Source organism: Carcharodon carcharias, chromosome 9 (genome assembly GCF_017639515.1).
Source record: "Carcharodon carcharias isolate sCarCar2 chromosome 9, sCarCar2.pri, whole genome shotgun sequence".
NCBI classification, from domain to species: domain Eukaryota; kingdom Metazoa; phylum Chordata; class Chondrichthyes; order Lamniformes; family Lamnidae; genus Carcharodon; species Carcharodon carcharias.
The window spans coordinates 58,725,539-58,748,927 of record NC_054475.1 but is presented as its reverse complement, the minus strand read 5'-3'; the positions used below and the strand labels follow the sequence as shown (position 1 = coordinate 58,748,927).

The 23,389-nt window shown below is 45.0% G+C and overlaps 1 protein-coding gene across 1 annotated transcript in view; it reads left to right on the top strand.

Moving 5' to 3' along the window:
- The window catches only part of slc5a8l (solute carrier family 5 member 8, like), a 417,967-nt gene extending 395,848 nt beyond the window's left edge, over positions 1–22,119 (top strand). The window contains exons 12-16 of the mRNA XM_041195660.1: positions 7,238–7,324; positions 15,572–15,774; positions 17,349–17,452; positions 18,386–18,480; positions 21,244–22,119. Of these exons, the coding sequence (XP_041051594.1) occupies positions 7,238–7,324; positions 15,572–15,774; positions 17,349–17,452; positions 18,386–18,480; positions 21,244–21,369 (615 nt within the window). The 3' untranslated portion in view covers positions 21,370–22,119. The remainder of the gene's footprint in view (positions 1–7,237; positions 7,325–15,571; positions 15,775–17,348; positions 17,453–18,385; positions 18,481–21,243) is intronic.
- Positions 22,120–23,389: the final 1,270 nt, after the last annotated feature.

Below are 23,389 nucleotides of genomic sequence, written 5' to 3'. Positions count from 1 at the left end.
CCTCCTCGCTGATTTTAATCAGTGAAGCTACCGACTCCCTCCTCGCTGATTTTAAAGAGTGAAGCTCCTGATTCAATCCTTGCTGGTTTTAAGCAATGAAACTTCTGTCTCCTTCCTCACTGATTTTAAACAATGAAACTCCCGACTCCCTGCTCACTGATTTTAAAACGTGAGACTCCTGACTCCCTCCTCACTGATTTTAAACATTGAAACTTCTGTCTCCCTCCTCGCTGATTTTAAACAATGAAACTCCCGAATCCCTGCTCACTGATTTTAATCCGTGAGACTCCTGACTTCCTCCTCACTGATTTTAAACGTTGAAACTTCCGTCTCCCTCCTCGCTGATTTTGAACAGTGAAGCTCCCGACTCACTGCTCACTGATTTTAAACAGCGAAGCTCTTGACTACCTCCTCACTGATTTTAAACAGTGAAACTCATGGCTCCCTCCTCGCTGATTGTAAACAGTGAAACTTCTGACTTGCTCCTTGCTGATTTTAAACAGTGAAGATCCCGAATCCCTCCTCACTGATGTTATACACTGAAGCTTCTGACTCCTTCCCCACTGATTTTAAACAGTCGAAACTCTGGCTCTTTCCTCACTGATTATAAACAGTGAAACTCCCCACTCCCTCATCGCTTGTTTTAAACAGTGAAGGTCAGACTCCCTCCTCGCTACTTTTAGTGAAACTCCAGACGCCCTCCTCGCTGATTTTAAACAGTCAAGTTCCCAACTCCCTGATCACTGATTTTAAACAATGAAGCTTCCAATTCCCTCCTCAATGATCTTAAATAGTGAAGCTTCTGAGTCCCTGCTTGCTGATTTTAATCAGTGAAGCTACCGACTCCCTCCTCGCTGATTTTAAAGAATGGAACTTCTTAGTCCCTCCTTGCGGATTTTAAACAGTGAAGTTCCCAACTCCCTGATCACTGATTTTAAACAATGAAGCTTCCAATTCCCTCCTCAATGATCTTAAATAGTGAAGCTTCTGGGTCCCTCCTTGCTGATTTTAATCAATGAAGCTACCGACTCCCTCCTCGCTGATTTTAAAGAATGGAACTTCTTACTCCCTCCTTGCTGATTTTAAACAGTGAATCTCCTGACTCCCTCCTCGCTGATTGTAAACAGTGTGGCTCCAAACTCCCTCCTGCCTGATTTTAAATAGTGAATCTCCTGAATCCCCCCTCTCTGATTTTTAACAGTGAAGATCCCAACTCCCCCCTCGTTCATTTTATACAATGATGCTCATGGCTCCCTCCTCCCTGACCTTAAACAGCGAAACTCCCGACTTCCTCCTCGCTGATTTTAAACAGTGAATCTCCCGACTTCCTGGTCGCTGATTTTAAACCGTGAAGCTCCTGAGACCATCCTCACTGATTTTAAACGGTGAAGCTCCTGACACCCTCCTCACTGATTTCAAACAGTGATACACCTCACTCACTACTCACTGATTTTGAACAGCGAAGATCGATACTACCTGCCCACTGATATTAAACAGTGAATCTCCCGACTTCCTGCTCCCTGATTTTAAACCGTGAAACTCATGGCTCCCTCCTCACTGATTTTAAACAGTGAGGCTTCCAACTCCATTCTCATTGAGTTTAAACAGTGAAACTTCCGAGTCGTGTGCCTTTAATTTCAAGCAGTGAAAGTCGCAGCTCATTCCTTGCTAATTTTAAGCAGTGAAGCTCCTGACACCCTCCTCCCTGATTTGAAACAGTGAAGCTCCTCACACCCTCGTCACTGATTTTAAACAGTGAAACACCTCACACCCTACTCACTGATTTTGAACAGCGAAACTCCCGACTCCCTGCTCACTGATTTTAAACAATGAATCTCCCGACTCCCTGCTCGCTGATTTTAAACACTGAATTACCAGACTCCCTGCTCGCTGATTTTAAACAGTGAAGATCCAGACTGACTGCTCACTGATTTTAAACACTGAATCTCCCGACTCTCTGCTCGCTGATTTTAAACAGTGAAACTCATGGCTCCCTCCTCACTGATTGTAAACAGCGAAGCTCCCAACTCCCTCATCACTGATTTTAAACAGTGAGACTCCAGACTCCCTCCTCACTGATTTTAAACAGTGAGGCTCCAGACTCCCTCCTCACTGATTTTAAACAGTGAGGCTCCAGACTCCCTCCTCACTGATTTTAAACAGTGAGGCTCCAGACTCCCTCCTCACTGATTTTAAACAGTGAGGCTCCAGACTCCCTCCTCACTGATTTTAAACAGTGAGGCTCCAGACTCCCTCCTCACTGATTTTAAACAGTGAGGCTCCAGACTCCCTCATCACTGATTTTAAACAGTGAGGCTCCAGACTCCCTCCTCACTGATTTTAAACAGTGAGGCTCCAGACTCCCTCATCACTGATTTTAAACAGTGAGGCTCCAGACTCCCTCATCACTGATTTTAAACAGTGAGGCTCCAGACTCCCTCATCACTGATTTTAAACAGTGAGGCTCCAGACTCCCTCCTCACTGATTTTAAACAGTGAGGCTCCAGACTCCCTCATCACTGATTTTAAACAGTGAGGCTCCAGACTCCCTCCTCACTGATTTTAAACAGTGAGGCTCCAGACTCCCTCCTCACTGATTTTAAACAGTGAGGCTCCAGACTCCCTCCTCACTGATTTTAAACAGTGAGGCTCCAGACTCCCTCCTCACTGATTTTAAACAGTGAGGCTCCAGACTCCCTCCTCACTGATTTTAAACAGTGAGGCTCCAGACTCCCTCCTCACTGATTTTAAACAGTGAGGCTCCAGACTCCCTCCTCACTGATTTTAAACAGTGAGGCTCCAGACTCCCTCCTCACTGATTTTAAACAGTGAAGCTCCTGACACCCTCCTCACTGATTTTAAACAGGGAAACATCTCACTCCCTACTCACTGATTTTGAACAGCCAAGATCCAGACTCCCTGCCCACTGATTTTAAACAGTGAATCTCCCGACTCCCTGCTCACTGATTTTAAGCAGTGAAACTCATGGCTCCCTCCTCACTGATTGTAAACAGCAAAGCTCCTGACTCCCTCATCACTGATTTTAAACACTGAGGATCCAGACTCCCTCCTCGCTGATTTTCAACAGTGCAACTCCTGAATCTCACCTCACTGATTTTAAACAGTGAAGTTTCCTAATTCCGCCTTGATGATTCTCAACAGTGAAGCTTCTGAATTCCACCTCCCTGATTTTAAACACTTAATTGACCAAAACCCTGCACCCTGATTTTAAGCAGTGAAGCTTCCAACTCTTTCTCACTGGTTTTAAACAGTGAAGCTTCCGAGTCGTGCGCCCGTAATTTCAAACATTGAAACTTACGGCTCCTTCCTCGCTGATTTTAAACAGTGAAGATCCCGAATCCCTCCTCACTGATGTTAAACACTGAAGCTTCCGACTCCATCCCCACTGATTTTAAACAGTGAAGCTCCTGGCTCCGTCCTCACTGATTATAAACAGTGAAACTCCACACTCCCTCATCGGTGGTTTTAAACTGTGAAGCTCCAGACTCCCTCCTCGCTGATTGTAGTGAAACTCCAGACGGCCTCCTCGCTGATTTTAATCAGTGAAGCTACCGACTCCCTCATCACTGATTTTAAATAATCAAGCTCCCAATTCCCTCCTCAATGATATTAAATAGTGAAGCTTCTGAGTCCCTCCTTGCTGATTTTAATCAGTGAAACTCCCAACTCCCCACTCACTGATTTTAAAGAGTGAAGCTCCTGATTCAATCCTTGCTGGTTTTAAACAATGAAACTTCTGTCTCCCTCCTCGCTGATTTTAAACAATGAAACTCCCGAATCCCTGCTCACTGATTTTAATCCGTGAGACTCCTGACTTCCTCCTCACTGATTTTAAACGTTGAAACTTCCGTCTCCCTCCTCGCTGATTTTGAACAGTGAAGCTCCCGACTCACTGCTCACTGATTTTAAACAGCGAAGCTCTTGACTACCTCCTCACTGATTTTAAACAGTGAAACTCATGGCTCCTTCCTCGCTGATTTTAAACAGTGAAGATCCCGAATCCCTCCTCACTGATGTTAAACACTGAAGCTTCTGACTCCTTCCCCACTGATTTTAAACAGTGAAACTCTGGCTCTGTCCTCACTGATTATAAACAGTGAAGCTTCTGACTCCCCCCTCACAGATTTTAAAGAGTGAAGCTCCCGGCTCCTTCCTCGCTGATTATAAACAGTGAAACTCCCCACTCCCTCATCGCTTGTTTTAAACAGTGAAGGTCAGACTCCCTCCTCGCTACTTTTAGTGAAACTCCAGACGCCCTCCTCGCTGATTTTAAACAGTCAAGTTCCCAACTCCCTGATCACTGATTTTAAACAATGAAGCTTCCAATTCCCTCCTCAATGATCTTAAATAGTGAAGCTTCTGAGTCCCTCCTTGCTGATTTTAATCAGTGAAGCTACCGACTCCCTCCTCGCTGATTTTAAAGAATGGAACTTCTTAGTCCCTCCTTGCTGATTTTAAACAGTGAATCTCCTGACTCCCTCCTCGCTGATTGTAAACAGTGTGGCTCCAAACTCCCTCCTGCCTGATTTTAAATAGTGAATCTCCTGAATCCCTCCTCTCTGATTTTTAACAGTGAAGATCCCAACTGCCCCCTCGTTCATTTTATACAATGATGCTCATGGCTCCCTCCTCCCTGACCTTAAACAGCGAACTTCCCGACTTCCTCCTCGCTGATTTTAAACAGTGAAGATCCAGACTCCCTCCTCACTGATTTTCAACAGTGAAGCTCATGGCTCCCTCCTCACTGACTTGAAACAGCGAACCTCCCGACTACCTCCTCGCTGATTTTAAACAGCGAACCTCCCGACTACCTCCTCGCTGATTTTAAACAGCGAACCTCCCGACTACCTCCTCGCTGATTTTAAACAGCGAACCTCCCGACTACCTCCTCGCTAATTTTAAGCAGTGAAGCTCCCGACACCCTCCTCTCTGATTTTTAACAGTGAAGCTCCCGACTCCCTCCTCGCTGATTTTAAACAGTGTACATCCCGACTCCCTACTCATTTATTATAAACAGGGACGGTCCTGATTCCCTCCTAGCTGGTTCTCAGCTGTTTTGATTCTTATCCTACTATTACCTAAATTTTGATTCTTGTAACATATGAAAGTTTTACACCTGGAGACAGAAAACGTTCATCCCGTCCTATATGGAACCCAATTAAACACACATAGAGCACTAATTTTCACTCGTTCGGGGGCGTGGGGGGGGTGAGGCAATGCACATAACCTGCTCGAACGTGAAATGATACATGTTTATGCCAGTCAAGCGCCTCCACATCAACATGCAGTCATGCAATTGTTCCGTTGATGGGCATGCACTGCAACCAGCAGGGCACCTGCTGACAATTAAAAGGCCATTAATTTATCAATTAACTTAAATTTTTTGCTGCTCATCCAACCTAACAGTTGGCAGGCAGGCAAAAATGCCAACCAGCAATATTTTGGAATCCTCATCCATGGCCAGGATGAGGTTTCCAGTGGCAAATAAAGATAAATTAAATGTTTTAAAATTGATTTAAAAATACGTCCCTGCTCATGTGATTGAGTCACATGAGGGCAATGTTTCATTACACTGTTTTTCTTGAATCTCTTCCCCTCCCTGAGGCAGCTCTGTGCCGCAGGGAGAGTATGAAGCTCAAGCGCATGCGCAAAGCTCGCACTCGCCTGGTCCGCACTCCACATCCCCTCCCCCCGAACAGTCAGTGCTGAGTGCTGAGTGCTGAGTGCTGAGCGCTGAGTGCTGCCACTCGCATTTCACACTTGCAGGATTTTATGGTCCCACCAAAGTCAATGAAGTTTAGAATGGCTCGCCACAACAGGGCTATAAAATTCTGGCCTGTGTTTCTTCTGCTGAACACCTGGAGCTGGAAATGTCTGAAAGAGAGGAATTTCTTCAAGTGTTCCTCAAAGGACTCCATAGATACAGCCTCACTCAAAGGGATCAGAAGACATTTGTTGTACAACAGGGGAAATACATTCACAAATACTCCTGTCACTGTAGTGATTCACTAAAAAATGCTGAATTCAAAGAATGTTTTGATTGTATTAACACAATCACCGAACAGACAGCGAACTCATCATCCCTGCAACACCACCATCCCATCATCCAAACAATGTGCACTGCAGAATGAAAATGGGATGAATTGAGTTTGGATCTTCCACCTCATAAGACTCAAGCAATTTTGTTCTTTGAACAAATTATCAAATTTCATTCTCCTGCAAAGTACATGGGGAAGTTCCATTAGACAACAATCTAACAGACAACATCGATCTCAGAATGAAGCCTGAATATTCATCCCCATTATCTGAAGTCTGCGATTAGATTAAATACCTCAGGGTTATTCCTTTCTACCCTGTATTTACTTGTGGTTTTATTGGGAAGGATTTTCCTTGTGGGCTTCCCCACTGTCGGCCTCAAATGGGGATCAGAAGACCACATTGTGTGGGAAACAGTCAGCGATTTCCCCTGGTTTGGCTATTTAGTGGCTGCACGGGCTCTCAAGTCTTGAGGAAACAGAAGGCCATCCAGCGTGAAAGCAGCAGCAGGGAAGTGAGAGGGAGAGGGAGAGGCACCCCAAACTGGAGGCAGAGTGGAAAATCCCAGTCATTTGTTAACAGGCTTTAATAGGGCTTTAAGTAGCTTAGTAGGTTACCTACCACTTGTGGGCGAGTCGCCCTGCAGCCTCCCCTCTTGAAAAACGGCCTGTCGGCAGAATGGAGCTGGAAAACTGGCATGCCTGCCAGTGACATGAATTTCCATGCCCACCTCCGTTCCAGCCTGCAGCGGGGGCTAAAAACCCTGCCCATTCAATTCTGCCTCTCAGTTTGCTCTGGGTTCAGCTAAATTGTTAAAGACATTACCTCAATATTGCATCTCTATCAAGAAAAGATTTTTAATTCAGTTATACAATAAATATTCTGGACCATTAGTGGCAGTTGCTTCTAAAGAACGGAGTTTAGCTAATGGAAAACTGGAAATTTAATTGAAATTTTCCAACCCCAGAGCATGCAATTTACCAAAGTGTTAATAGTAACTAATCATCCTGGTGATATTAATAGCCTAAGGGTTAATACCAATGTTAAGCTGACAGACAGAGAAATGTAAAATATATCTGTTGATTGTCACTGGTGTCAGCAATTTCTCATTTTAAAACTGCTTCAAAGCTCAATGTCACAGATATAACAGCTCTCCACTTTCTCCTTCTCTGTTTTGCAGGCTTCCCTCACTATTTTTGGGGTTGTTGGTGGTCCACTGCTAGGATTCTTCCTTTTGGGCATGATATTCCCTTGCGCTAATGCAACTGTAAGTACCTCACAGACATTGGGGATTGATGGAAGGGTGAAACGTGCATGCATGCGAAAGAGCGCAGCAATCTCCCTGAGGCACGGAGCTGCCTCAGGGAGATTGAATGTATATTAGAATCATGAAAGAAAAGATTTAAAAATTTAGCCAAACCAGGGGAAATCGCTGACTGTTTCCCACATGAGTGGGGACATGTTTTTACATTCATGATAGTTAATTTATTTATTTAATAAAAGCTTCAGGAAACTTCATCCCGCCCTTGGATGAGGTTTCCTGAAAAACGTGAAGGGCATTTGGCCTTTTCGCCTGTTCTTAAATAGTTTAATTGATTTCTTAATGGCCTTAATAGGCCATTTACATTTCGGGGGCCGCGCGGCTGACTCCGGTGCGTCACTTTACGCATCGGCGTGTTGGGCCCACCCCTGCACACTAATTGGGTAGCATAGAGGAGGGAGATCAGTCTGTGGTGAAACACTAAGTGTACTTGTGGTGCAGCAAAGGCAGGGGGCAAGAATAGCACAGTGCCAGCTTGCCGGAAGGTGAGTTCACACACAAATTCTGCTGCAGAGGACTCGGATGACGATTTCTGAAGTTAAGGCTGATGGGTGTGTGCAACAAAATACCTGTGAGTTGGGAAGGCCCCTGACACAAAACTGGCATTCAATGTCAAGGAGCATTCAAAAGTCCAACACCAATGGAGAGTTTTCTGCTAAGCTTGAAGCATATCCTTTCTAGCATGAAATTTGTGAAACCAACCATGTTGCAGTATCTGATAGACTACTTGCGAGTGAATTCACACACCCAGAAATCAGTGTTTCACATCCCAGTGAATTCACACACCCTGCATGCCGACCGGAAGATTCTGCCCCATGTGTATTTTATTGGGTGGCATAGAGGGGGATCAATCTGTGGTGAAACATTAAGCGTATTTGTGGTGCAGCAAAAGGAGGGGTACCTGTGGTACTACATCCCAGTGAATTCACACATACACAAAACTCACTGTGACACATCCCAGTGAATTCACATATCCAAGAAATTGTTGAGTCACATCCCAGTGAATACACACACCCAGAAACAACTGTGTCACATCCCAGTGAATTCACAAACCCAGAACTCACTGTGTCACATCCCAATGAATTCACAAACCCAGAAATCATTGTGTCACATCCCAGTGAATTCACACACCCATAAATCACTGTCACATCTCAGTGAATTCACACACCCAGAAATTACTGTCTCACATCCCAGTGAATTCACACACCTAGCACTCAGTTATTTTCCTCAAAGTGAATGATAAAAGTATCCATGTCAACATAGCATAGATACTGAAATTAAGAAGAGAAAATGCTGGAAACACTCAGCAGGTCTGTGTGTATCTGTGAAGACAGAAATTGTAATTTTACAGAATTAGATTCCAGAGGCAGGTGGATTGAAAAACAGGGCATGATGACATTTGGTTGGGCTGCAAACGTCATCATGATCAATTGTAATTTCACCGACAGTGGACAGAAAGCAAAATCTGATGAAGGGCAATTAAAGGCCCATTGAGATCATTAAAAAGCCAGTAGATCAACATATAATGAGGCCCACAGCATTTTATGGGCTGCACACAGGCCACATGGAGGGGGATGGTGGGCAGGGTTCAGCGGCTTGGCAAAGTTTAATGAGCAGCAGAGTGACAGCATATAAAGCGGTCAAGAGTACTCAGGCTGAAGCAGTGGAGGTAGCAGCAGAAGTTGTATTGGAAGGTGAGGGACAGAAATCTTTGGATCAAGTAGACCCTCTGGATAAAGAGCTCTTCCTACCAAGGGCATTTTGGAGATCATCTGTAGAAAGTGGGCTGACAGTGATTGACCCCTCAGAACCCATTGGAAAGGTGCTCACACTGCACTGTAAGCGCGCTGCTGTTACGGGCATCACATTATCCTTTCCAGTGGAGGCTCCCCCAATGAGGAGAAGAACTAGAGACCAAGGGAGAGGTGGGAGCTCAGCCAAGCAGCCCTGCTGGCTATCTGTAGTTGCAGACTGGTGATGAGAAAGGGGCAGAAGGCCACAGGTTACCCTGTGGGCGCAAAGACATGCCAGGAGAGGAGGCTACCCAGTAAGCAGGGTATATGGCAGCTTATGACCTTCCTATAGATGTTGGAGAGACAGCATCTCAGATCACTGTGTCTACTCAGAGAGATCATGACAGCGCTGTGCAATGTGATGGCAGCAGAGGCTAGTTCTAATTGTGCGGGTGGGCATTCAATGCCAGTGTCTCCCAAGCTCATAGTCACTTTGAACTTCTACACCTCAGGCTCATTACGGGGTGGTACTGGTGACATGTGCAGCATCTCCCAATCAGCTGCACATCACTGCATCAAAGCTGTGACTGATACCCTCTTCAAAGGGCCAAATGTACAGCAAATTTACACTGATATGGACAGTCAGGCCAAGCAAGCCAGAGACTTTGGCGGCATCGCTGGATTCCCCCAGGTCCAAGGAACCATTGATTACACTCATGAGGCCATCAAAACTCCCACTCATCAGCCAGCAGTCTTCATCAAGAAGGGATTTCACTGCCCCCACAATGTCCAACCCATCCATGACCACTGCTAGCAAATCCTGCAGGTATGTGCTCGCTAAGGGATAAGTCACAAGGTGTAAATTCTCTGACACTCCCACTTCCCACAGCTTTTCCCTCACCCAGTGTGGTTAAAAGGATGGATACTTGGAAACAGGAGGTATCTGCTGAAGAGATGACTGATGAGCCTGGTGAGGAATGCACAGATTGAGGCAGAGGAGCTCAACTATCGGTCTACTCAAGGTGAAATGTAGATGCCTGGGCTGTTCAGGTGGTGCCTTCAGTATACATCAACAATGTTCTCAGATTGTGGTTGTCTGCTGTGCTTTGCATAACCTGGCATTGCAGAGGGGGAGACCCAGGCTGTGGATGACATCCTGGACCTCAAGGCTTCCTCAGATGAGGATGGTAATGGAGAAGCTGAAGATGAGCCATAGTATCCAGACCAGCCTGTTGTGCCACTTGAAGACCCTCAAGGTTTAGGAGCCAGGGAGGCTTGGGAGCTCTCATCCTAAGGCGATTATGCTGAGCTGCAGCACGCCGGACACCAAAAATCCTCATTACAGTCTCACTAGAACCTCTAATAACTCGGCCATCAGTGCATAGTATTTCTGCAATGGTCCCTCCAATCAGCACAGATGCCATGGTCAACCCCAAGCAGCCCCTGGCTCACTGCCTCCCACACACATTTGACCCTGGGCCCTTCACAGTCACAGGCACAATCTGACATTTAATAAAGGAATCCCAAGATGGCAGGACTGGAAATTCCCACTCAACGTCAACAAACTTTTGGCTGCTCTCCATATTTTCCAATCCCCCCCAAGACGATGCCTGCCACTGGTGGGACCGAAAAATCCCGGCTGATATGTTTCACACAGACACTCATCTAACACCCAAGTGCTCTTACAGTGATTTCTTAATTCTTTTCTGAGTGTTCTGTGTGGTGCTCCCACTTCACTGCCAGCTGTGGTGCCACTCGCCTGGGATGACCTTGGAGGCTATCCTCTGGCTACCTGACGCCGCAAAGTGATCAATGACAGCAGTTTCCTCTGTTGCTGCAGCACCCTGAGGTGCTGGTATCACTGACAGAAGAGCGGAGGAGACGCTGTCTGCGTGAGGCATGCTCTGAAAGGAGCCCGCAGATTCAGACAGTTGTTGCCCATCCACCTTGTGAGGCAAATATGCACCTTCCTGCTCACTTCAGAGACCTGTTGGAGACCCCAGGGACCTTGTCTTCCTCTCGCCTTGTGATTGCTCCATCATACTCAGGAACAAAGCAATGCCATACAGGTCTGCACAAATCTCCGGTATCCACTGACTGATCGGTTAGGTCTGGAAGTTCAGGACACTCACCAATCTCTCAATGGAGGATGCCACGAACTCAAGCAAGAGGGAGATTGCAATACTCATGGTCTGTATTGACTGCTCCACTGTGCAAGCCAGAGTGTAGATCCCTCTGGAACCTTCGCCAGATCTTCACGCACTTCAGGCTAAATGTCCAGCATCTGCTGCCTTACTGTCAACTCCAGAGGCACATTATCACCATAGGGTTTAGCATGGGCCTGGCCTCCTACATTTCTCTGAGTGTCAAAGGCTTCAGCTGCCACAGTCCCCGACAGATGGTCCAGCCTTTATATAGTACTCTCACCAGTTTGTGACCCTGAATCTGTAACAATGTGCAGATCCACTGAGGTGACAGTATCTGCATTGGTGGTGGGTGGGAGGGAGGATGTGAGACTACGCCCTCTGACGTCCCATCCTCCGCCTCCTCAGAGGTGGACGGAAGTCCCCGGACATGTCACTTGGATGGTCCTCTGTTGCATTAGTCACAGAAAACAGAAAGAAAAAGACCATGTGACCTTCCAGACAGAAACACACAGACATTGCTGCATCTAGTACATGTCTGCAACTTGGACTGAACGACAAACTCTCATGCTTGCCTGTTTCTCCCCTCAGACCCTTTATCTGAGGAATTCACCCTCCACAAGAGGATGTCTGTCTTCACTGTCAGTGATGGAATGCTCTCCTTGCTGGCCTTTCAGCTCCACTGCCTCTTTCCCTATGACTGTGAGGATGGCATTGTTGTTAATGCCACCATTGGTCATTGCCCCTTCCCTCACATTCTGGGTCCTGTTCTCCTGTGGAGAAAAATGGGAGTTGTTTCAGCGCTCTGACTACAGATACCACACACTCAGCACACTTGTTGCATCTTCTTGGGCTGTGTCATGCAAGTCTCAGTCTGGCACTCGGCAGCACCCAGCCACATGTCCACCAGGCACTTTCCTCTTGACAGAGCTGCAGCCAGCCCCACCTCACACATCCCAAGTCCCCCCCACCCATCTATATGCACTCAAAGGGAGACTAACATTTGTCACTCACTTGGCAGAGTAGGTATGGTCATTGGCCCGCTTGAGTCACTGGATCTGGATAACCCCACAGCTGCTGATCCCCTCTGCTACTACCCTCCAGGTTTGTTTGTTTTGGCAGGGAGGCCTTGTTGTACGTTCTTGTTGCCTTTTGGACCCCTGATGTTGGCAATATTCACACTTTAAACTTGCAAAGATGAGAGCTCTTTATGTTTAATACTGACCAAGCTGCCTTGTACAAAAGAAGGGCCCATTTGAACTGGCTCTATTATACATCACATGACTCTCCAGTGTAGACATAAAGAGTGGCTGCCCGGAACACTTACACAGAACTATTAATTCCTAGCTCTTTACAGGTATTTTCAGATAATACAACAATATGTAGCAGGCCTCTTTCTTCAATTCCTAGGGAAGAGGGACCTCTCATCTTTTCCTTGCTGCCTGGAGGAGGACATGCAGGAAACATAGGGCCATCCAGGCTCTTCCCTCTGCTATGCCACGAGTGGTAAACTTTGAGGCCTCTGAAACCTAGAGGGAGAGAGGCTGAGGGTCCAGTGGGCATCCTTGGATCCTGCTGAGAGGAGGGTGGTCCAAGTTGGGTGCCACAAGGGGGCAGGTGAGGGACAGGTGGGTTCTTTGACTGACAGAGGGGTTGTCCAATATTGACAGGTTGAGCAATTGCTTCTGCTGGTGTAATCAGTACTCGCAATAAACTACCAGAAGTGCAGCTTACAGTTCTTCAAAGTGTCTGCCATTTCGGATTCTGGCAATCCTTTTAAACTGGCCGCCAGCAACTGCTTCTGAGTCACGACTAGCCCCTGCAGCCACTGATCCTCTTGCCCCTCAGCTTCTATTCACCAGCAATTACACCGGCTGGCCACTAATTGGCTGGATGGCACTTGATCGCGGCAGGAGCAGAGGTTGCTGCGGGAAGCCATCCACTTCTGCAACCCCACCGGGTCACACGAAATTCCACCATTAACTCTTCCTTTAGGCGTTTAGCTAAGTATTAGATACCTTTAATAAAAACAGAATTTCTGGAAAAACTCAGTGGGTCTGGCAGTGTCTGTGGAGAGAGAAACAGAGTTAATGTTTCGAGTCCAAAATGACTCTTCTTCAGAACTAGAGAGAGGCAGGAGCGAGATGTGTTTATGCTGTTGAAAAAGGAGGGAGGGGCAAATGAAACTAAAGGGAAGTTGAGGAATAAGCTAGAGAGTGGTAGAGATTAAATACCACATATGTCATGGAACAAAAGGGAGTTGCAATGGTAGTAACAAAGAAACAAAGCATTGGTCCAGAGCAGGTGTTAATAGCAGAGTAAAGGTCAGCTTTGTTTGAAAGCAAAAACATGGAGCGGGGTTTTTGGGTTGATGGGCAACTGTGATCGGAGGGCCCGGGAGCACCCGGGCAATTGGCCGCCGATCGCAATTAGCCCCCAACTGCGATTTCACACTGGGCAGCCAATTAATGGCCAGCCAGTGTGAAATGCACGCTGAAAGGCTCAGTGCTGCTGGAGTGGGGGCGGGAGGAGGGCAAGCGCTGAAGTCAGCACGGGCAACGGGGGAGCACAGAAGGAAAGCTCCCTGAAGGCAGAGAGCTGATGAATTTAAATCAATAAAAACAGAATGTGAAATCGGGAAAAAAAATGTCCACACATCAGAACGACACATCTGAACCTACAAATGACAAAAATTGTTTCAAAACATTTAAATCTTTTTTTTAATTAATCATGGAAACCTCATCCCTCCCTGGGATGAGGTTTCCTCAAAAATGTAAATACCACCTGGCTGGTGAATGGACAGGCAGTGAAAAATCGCCGTCAATTGCTATTTTAATGGTCTTAATAGGCCTCTTAATTGTCGGTGGGCACGTTGCCGATTCCCACGCATGCCCACTGACCGAAATATCACGCGAGTGCGCGATGACTTTGGGATGCTCGCCTGACATCATCGCGCACTATTTCATGCTCGAGCATGTTGGGTGCACCTGCACGCTGAGCAGAAAATTCTACCCATGAAAACAAGAAACAAACTGACACTTGGGCAAAGATCAAAATGGGGTATAGAGTTCATGCTCTGAGTTTGTTAAACTCAATGTTGAGCCCAGAAGGCTGTAAAGTGCCAAATCAGCTTTTACTTTATTTATATGTTTTTTGTATGTGGCCAGTCACCACCTTAGATTATCCTTACAAAACTTCTTTCCATTGACTTTGGGAACATATTTGTCTCTTACAGTTTTCAACTTGTATTTTATACCAATCTCATCACCACCACCCCCCACCCCCACCCCCACACGCCCCCCATGCACTGCCCCCCTTCTTCCCACGCACCACCACACCCCCTGCCCTGCTCCCCAATCCCGAGCAGGGTTAGCCAATTCACTTGATTCAGATCTTCAGTTATTTTTAGCCAAGTTTGCCCTTCTGAAATGTGGTATAAGTTGTAGATTTTCACTGTATCCCTGGTGTCCCTACATGAAGGCCCAATGTGAGATCAGGCTCACTACTAAACACTAGGTTTAGTATGTATTTATCTCTGGTTACTTCATGAACACACTGAGCCAGGAAACATTTTCCTATATTTTCAGTAAACATTTCAGTTGCACTCCCCACCATGGTGCCACTGATATGAGGCTGACACTCTAGTAAGGACTGCGGGAGCGCAGCACAGTCAGAGATGCACTTTCAGATGAGTTGTTAAATCAAGGGACCATCTGCCCCCTCAGATGGATGTAAAAGATACCATTCATTGGAGAGCAGGGCATTTTCCCCTAATATTTATCTCTCAACCAACTCCACTAAAATAGGTTATCTGCTTATTATGTCGTTGTGAGACCTTGCTGTCTGTAATTTGGTTGCCAACATCTCCTACATTATGATAGTGACTACTGTTTAAAGTGCTTGACTGGCTGTAAAGTACTTTTGGATGTCCTAAGGTTATGAGAGTAACTGTCTTTCTTTTTCTGCTGATCATATATAATATGCTCATGGCTGGAGTGGAAGCTCTTCCTACTTGGCATAAAAGCCATACTATTGATGACAGGTGAAAGCAACCTTGATAAAATCTTTCCATACAGGTGCAGGTCGAAGATGAAGTTTGCACTTTTGGGCTTCCTTGGGGTTGAAGCTGAATTTGGAATTCATTTTGAGAGTATGGAGTAAAATCCGAAGATCATAGAGCAGCAAAAGCGACCAGGACTCCTGCCTGGCTGATTTGATGTTGTGATGAGATGGTACCTGGGGGCCAGTTATTGTTTTACAGTGACATGTTCAGCACTGCTCATTGTCCTGATGACTGTTGCTCTTTGTTATTGCAGGGTGCAATATCTGGTCTTGCTGTCGGTTTCCTATTGACTCTATGGATAGGAATTGGTGGACAGATCTATCCCCCACTACCCGATCAAACGCGACCTTTACCCCTCAGCATAGAAGGATGTCTTGTCAACATTACTGAGCTCCCAGAGCCAGTGACAGGAAGCCCCTGGACAACAATAAACCCAGTTTCAGAGCTGAACTCCAGGTAAAGTGAGAAGAACTAACGCCTTGCACAAGGAGCTTATCCTAGTGTTATATTTTGGTTCTGCTTCTGGAATTATATCATTCTGTTCATTTACTTTTTCCATTATTTATTTCTGCCTCACTCCCTTAGACACTCCCCTTTCTCCTCCCACTGAAGGTCACGTGTTTCTTACAGTTACTCTTAAAATGACAACCAGATAGGTTATGAGAGTCACAACATCAACAAATCCTTTTCTCCCTACACTTAGAGCCTGGTACATGGGGAATTGTCGACAACTCTCTTACTCCCTTACCCTCACCAAGCACATGCACTGACTGAACAGAGTGGTCCGGGAAGTTGTTACTGGCATCCAGAGACCACTGTCTCTGTGTGAATGCCATCTCTGCCTGTGCCCTCTGACACTAGTCCCTCCTAAACTATGTGGCGTCAGGTGGAGATTGCTTAGTTTTAATATTATAGGCAGGCTCTCATGTGGCTGGTGATACTTCTTATGCTTCAGTCCTGCCCCCCACCACCCCCACTGGGAAGATGGGAACTATCAGGTCCAGGGCGGAACTTAGAATTTTCAGCCATTTCTGGGATTTTCGCCACGATCGAGTGCCTCTGTATCATGGCGAAAATAAGGGCCCTTATATAAGTTATTGTTGACGATATAAGTACCCACAGTGCTGTTAGGGAGGGAGTTCCAGGATTTTGACTCAGCGACAGTGAAGGAACAGTAATATATTTCCAAGTCAGGATGGTGAGTGACTTGGAGGGGAACTTCCAAGTGGCGATGGTCCCATCTATCTGCTGCTGTTGTCCTTCTAGATGGTAGAGATTGCAGGTTTGGAAGGCACTGCCTAAGAAATCTTGGTGAGTTACTGCAGTGCATCTTGTAGATGGCACACACTGCTGCTACTGTGCATCAGTAGTGGAGGGAGTGAATGTTGAAGGTGATGGATGGGGTGCCAATCAAGCGGGCTTATAACTTAGGACTGGAGTCAGGCTGGGGTTCGAACATGCAAGGTTCATGGAGGCAGCCGGCCATTTAAGTCACCAGCTGCCTCCACTGAAGTGGGGTTTTGGAAGGTGTCGAACTTCTTGAGTGTTGTTGAAGCAGCACTTATCCAGGCAAGTGGAGAGTATTCCATCACACTCCTGACTTGTGCCTTGTAGATGGTGGACAGACTTTTAGGGAGTCAGGAACTGATTTATTCTGTATAAACTAGTGGTTGCTGATCCCAGACCTCCATCTTCACATCAGAACCTTTCACTCTACCAATGACATTTCCATTTCCCCAAATTGTTATTTCTATCGAGGCTACCAGCTTGGTCATGGGAAGTGTTTATAGTGTGAAATTTTCCAAACGTAGGACACTTACAGGCAGCAGGAAGCTAGGCTTTCATCCCATCAATTTGACCAGGGTTTGAATCCAGCTTCAAGATTTGGAAGAGCAGCAAACAGATCAATTACTCTCCACAATCCACTTATCTCTTCTTTATTAATACAGTCCACTTCACAGTATAACACCTTATGGTCTTTGCTACACTTCAATCCCAAACTTAAAACTTGTTCTCTTCTTCAATTGCAGGCCAGCAATTGCAGACACTTTGTATTCAATCTCGTACCTTTACCTGAGCCCATTAGGAACCATGGTTGTCTTGATTATTGGGTTCATAATCAGCTTGCTGACAGGTTGGTGCTTCCTCTATATGAATGTATAATAGGCAGGTGAGATGGTGACACTTCATTTTAAAGAGTCACACAGAAACATTAATCTCAATTTCAGTGCAATAAAGAACCAATTAAATGCAGCCAAGAGGAATTGTCTTAGGCAAACCTGTCCAAATATGAGCTGCTACCCATCCTGAATAGGAATGAGTCTGGAGCACAACACTTTGCACCACATCCCTGTGGGAATGAAATTGGGGTTGCATGTTTCAAGTTGAGCCATTCATTGACCCACTATATGAAACCAAACAGGAGTTAAAGTTCCGACTCAGTACAATTTGCTCGGTCTCAGCAGCAGGGTTATCTCAGATCTGTGACCTTTAGACCTGAAACGTTAACTCGATTTCCCTCTCCACAGATGATGCCTGACCTGCTGAGAATTTCCAGCATTTTCTGTTTTCATTTCAGATTTCCAGCAAGTGCAGTATTTTGCTTTTGTATCTGGTTTACTTTAACTTGCACAAGTTGAAGCTGACTTAATCTTGTGACACACTATTTATATTCAACATTGTTTAAATGAAAGACTAATTCCATTAAAAATCAAAGTGTTACGTATTGTATTATTTATCTGGGCTGGGACATCATCAAAATTTCTGTGGCTATCCTCACACCTCAAACATAAAAAAGTTTGTGAAAGTTTTGTTGTGACACTTATTTTAAAGGCAGAGAGTGGCCTGTCACAGGAGATTGCCAAAGCTGCTCTGTTAGATTGTGACAGAATTACTTAGCCAGATTCTCCCACTAGACAAATTGTTTAGACTCTGCTGCTGGTGATAGGGCTGTGATCAGATGTTTGCTCTGTGCAAAATCACATCTGACTTCTCCATTCTCAGTGAGTCTTCAGAGCTGATGTGCCCATTATGGGACTGATGTGAACTCTGCTATTGATTCTCACAGGAGGAAGGAAGAACAAGGTGGACGAGAAACTCCTGATTGTAAAGAGAGATCTGCTGTGCTGCTTCAGGTCTGCCAAAACAAATGTTCACTCAAAGGTACTTAACGAGAACAGCTTGAATTGTGCTTTCTACTTTCAAGTGTGTTATAGAGTACATTAGAAATTCTCTCATGTTCATTGTTGCTGGTCTCATATAAATGGACACTGTGCCACTTACGGTCTGGAGATGACCTTTACTCCAGTCATATGATAGTATGGCCTGGAGAGGGAATGTGGGGAGGGAGCAGGGGTAAAGGTCTAGGGGGCAGTGGGGGTTTGGCACTCACACAGAAGGTGAACAAACAGACTACTGATTAGAGTGAATTATTAATTATTTTATAGTACACCTTATAACATATTCATTCATGGGATGTGGGTGTCAATGGCTAGGAAAGCATTTATTGCCTATCCCTAATTGCCCTTGTTCAGAGGGCATTTAAGAGTAAACCACATTGCTGTGGGTATGAAGTGACATAAGGTTGGCAGATTTCCTTCCCTAAAACACATTAATGAACCAGATGGGTTTGTACAACAATCGTTTCACGGTCATCATTAGACATTAGACTTTTAATTCCACCATCTGCCACAGTGGGCTTCGAACCCGATCCCCAGACTATTACCCTGGGTTTCTGGAGTACTAGCCCAGCAACAATACCACTACCCCACTGCAACAAGATACAGCACACTGGCCCTGCTAGAAGTGGGTTAAATCCAATTTTCAAGCCAACCCAATGGAACCCAGTGAGCCCTGTGCTTAAGAAGAAAGTCTTCATTCTTTAATGTTGACTTCACCAGCAAATCCTCCCAAAAGTGCAAGTTTCCGTCTGTTCTTTCATAGCTGAACAGGAAACCAGAAAATCTCAATGTTCGGGAACTGAACTGCAGAATGCTGGACACAGGTTTTCCCATTAGGCATCAGTGTCCAAGATTCAGATAGTGGATCAAAGGTTCCCTAAGGGCCATTGCTGGTTTTCACGTGGCCCACTAGCAAAAATAAAAATCCAAATTGATATCCTCCAATGGCACACCAAATCTCCAGCTAGGCATTCATATTCCAGCTACAAGCACCCCCAGGCCACTGATCATTTGTCTCGTGGTGGGAGTCAAGGCAATTTAGAGAACAGCTACAAGAATGGCGAAATTTGAAACTTTCGACTGTGGAAGTCACTGAGAGGGATTGTTAGCTTAAAATGTATCAAATAGGATGTAGTTGAAAACAGTAGAGCCAGAATAACACTACAAATCAAAGTAAAACAAACATTGCTCCAAACTGATTCATGACAGTAGGAAAAGAAATCGGCTCTAGATTGGAAAGGATAAATTTAGGAGCTGATACTGGGAATTCCTTTTGCCATGAAGAGTACTCTATGTGTAAAATGATCTTCTGGTGGGATTGGAGAAATGAAATCCCTGGACTCCTAAACCCTGGAAGCTAACGATGGGGAACTGGAGGGTGTCTGGGTTCGTGGGCTGTCTGTATTGATGCAGATGCATCAAGGGACTTCGTCATCTGAACCTATCTTGTGTTCTGAGATTTTGAGATGTCTTCTGGCTGGGGTGAATTGTCTTGTTTTCCGCAATCCAAGAGCATATGTTAGCAGTCATGGGACAAGACAAATGAAAGGATGACTGCTGATTTAATGCCCACTGTAATTTTGTTTTTCCATAATTATTATAGCTTCAGACTTGTATGGACAGTATGATGGTGAGCACTGAAAACCCACTGTCGTCCAGCACAGAAACCAAGGCCTTCAATACTCATGAGCTGCCTCGGGCTACCCAATCTAGCCAGAGAGCACAAAGGGCACTGGGAGCCTGCACACATACTGTTTGGAACAAGCACCATGGAGAGACCCTAATATATTGAAGGAGAACTCCACTGCATGGCCTTCCCTCAATCCTGTGTTCCCTGCCTCCCTTTCCTCCGGGAACCTCTGCTGGCACTCAATAGACAGCATCAGTCATGTCATCTTTGTGTTCTTGTCACTGGCAAGTCTGCTCACTAGAGGACAGTGAAAGCAAGGTACTCCAGAATGAATGTGATGGGACTGCAGTATTACCATGTGTTCAATGGTTTGTCCTGCTTTCTACCCTTTATGTCACCATTAGCACATTCCTTAGATAATATCACCACCGTCAACACCCCTTTGTCCTTTTGTCTATGACATCTTTGGCAATCTCTTCTTTGCCTCCACCTATCACTGGCCCTCTATCCAGCACCACATGTCCCAACCCCCTTCAACCAGCTTATATTTCACCGCATTTCTATATTTCCTTAGTTCTGATGAAGAGTCATACGGACTTGAAATGTTAACTGTATTCCTCTCCGCAGATGCTGTCAGACCTGCTGAGTTTTTCCAGCTATTTTTGTTTTAGTTTCAGATTTCCAGCATCCACAGTATTTTGCTTTTATCTTAGTGTTCAATGGAGGTGCTGCTGAGAACGCTAATGACTGTTTTCTGGTGCTTCTCTGCCACCTAAAGACACTCAGTGGTACTGCAGGCTGTTCTACAAACTGAAATATATGCCAGAATTTCCTTGGTGTTTCTCCCAGGTGGCCACCTGAACTTCACTGGAAGATCAGTGGAAGCCCCAGATACACCGTGTGACTGGGATTTTCGATGACGTAGCTGTTGACCAATTGGGAAAAGAACCTGAGGATGTTCCTGCCGATATATGTTAGCAGAGCAGATTTCCAAATACATAAATAGATGGAATTTGTGTTTCTAAAAGGCTGTGAATTGAAACTGTTTGTATTTTATTGACTCTGCGTTGGCCCCTGGTGTTCCTGCTTTAACCATCTTCCCCTTTGTGCCCACAGACTGAGATCACCAAGGAGAATTTGCATGGAATAGCCGATAGTGGAAAGGACAACCCCACCTTCAGTGACCAGGAACTCAACTATTCTGAGAAAGAGAATCACATTCAATCCACAACACGTTTATAGCAAGCTCATTGACCTCCTCTGATAAAAGTGTAGTGAGCCAGTCATCAGGCTTCGGGGATTTCATTTCCCCTACCTAGTGCACTGGATATGTCCGTGTAAAAACGCTTTGTGCACTGTTTCAAGGATCACTGGATTTGAAATTCCACAAAGCTCTTCCAGCCTTCTCAGTACTACTCTTAACCACAGTGTAAATAGAATTTTCCACTGCTCTTCCTGTCCAATCTCACCAGCAGAAGCAGCTCCTCTCACCAACCTGCATCTTTCTTAGGTTCAAAGTTAGGATGACCTTACATGTCCCACATTAAAATCAATCTTCTACAGTTTTGACCACTCACTTATACTGACCCTTTGCAAATTTCTGCTTCCATCAATTTTCTGTGCCACCCAACTTAGTATCACCAACGAAATTAATGGTGTGGCTCTCCATTCCTTCAGCAATACAGTGAAAAGCTGAGATCCCAGGACAGATCCCTGAGGGACACCATTATTCACATTCTACCATTTGGAGTACATGCCTATTTTTCTCTCTGTTTCCCATCTCCTAATTCCCCTCCCAATTTCAATAGGTTGCCTCCAATTCCATGCACTTTAATTTTTGCCATACTTTCTTGCATGCAATCTTATTGGATGCCTTTTGTTAGCCCACACAAACAACATCCATAGACATTCCCTTGTCGATAGGGGTGAAAATGGTTGAAGACAAAAAGGTCTGAAAATTTTTTGTGACAAGGAATCATAGCACTTTTTATGATCCTGCAGTCTAAACTTAAAACATACAGTTTGAGTGTGTTTCCCCATCTCCCCACGCCAATGTCTTACTCACATGTGTGCATTTATATCCGGAATAAAATTCCCACATATTCAACAAAACAAAATTCCATTCAAATTGCAACTTTGATCAGAAATTACAACTCAGATTTATGACATCAAACATCTCCTCATTTCAATTACTTATTCCCTTAAGATAGATCAAAATTCCCATTGTGAAATTCACTTTAACTCAAAAGTAGTAAAAGTTACTGCTATAAGAATTACAATTTCAGGAGAAATTTAAAACATATTCATTCACACAAAATCGTTATCACACACATTCTCTACTTTGGAAGCTTCCAACTTTGTCAACACAAATCAATAAACTTATCACATGTTTTACATGAACAAAAGAAAATAACTTCAGCCCGACTGCTCAAGGTTTTCTTTCTTCAATAAAATACAAGCAAAATACTGTGGATGCTGGAAATCTGCAACAAAAACAAAAATTGCTGGAAAAATTCAGCGGGTCTGACAGCATCTGTGGAGAGACAGCATCCTTCTTCAAGGAATCTTTTGAAACACCTGTAAGAAGGAACTCAAGAAAAAGGTGAATTTTCACAGTTCGACATGCTAACTTCAGACAAAATTTAAGCAGCCCCACGCAGCATCGGGGAGGACCCCCTATATCTCTGTCTCTCTCAGAACAAAGAACACAATTGTCTTGTTTTTGCAATCCAATATCCATGTTGTCCTACTTACATCAATTAAGAAAAAATAATACAGCTTTTGAAACACCTGATTTAAAACCACCTACAAAAACAGGCCACAAGGGGTTAAACAACTTTTAAATGACACAGAGACTGCCTTGCAATTGCACAGAGAAAATCAGAGACAAAAGGCCTAGTCTCTCTCTGTCTTTCTCTCACTCTCACTCACTCAACACAAGAGCACACCACCATTGGATTTAACACTTCCAACATCCACTCAGTGACAGACACTGAACAATGGAGCACAGACAAACAAAGTCAAACAGGACACTAATAAGATTAAACATGTAAACACAAACTGAATCCACTCACATACATACATTTACCCTTCACACAGCATTTTAAAACCTACCACGCGAATCTTCCAATTTCACGTCCTCTGACCATTATCTTTTAATTCATGCACCTTTCCCATTTGTTTATTCTCTTCCTCGCGGTCAGATTTAAAGGCCAGTCAGTTTCCTCAGCATACCTGCCTCTGTATTTGTCAGATCTTTGAG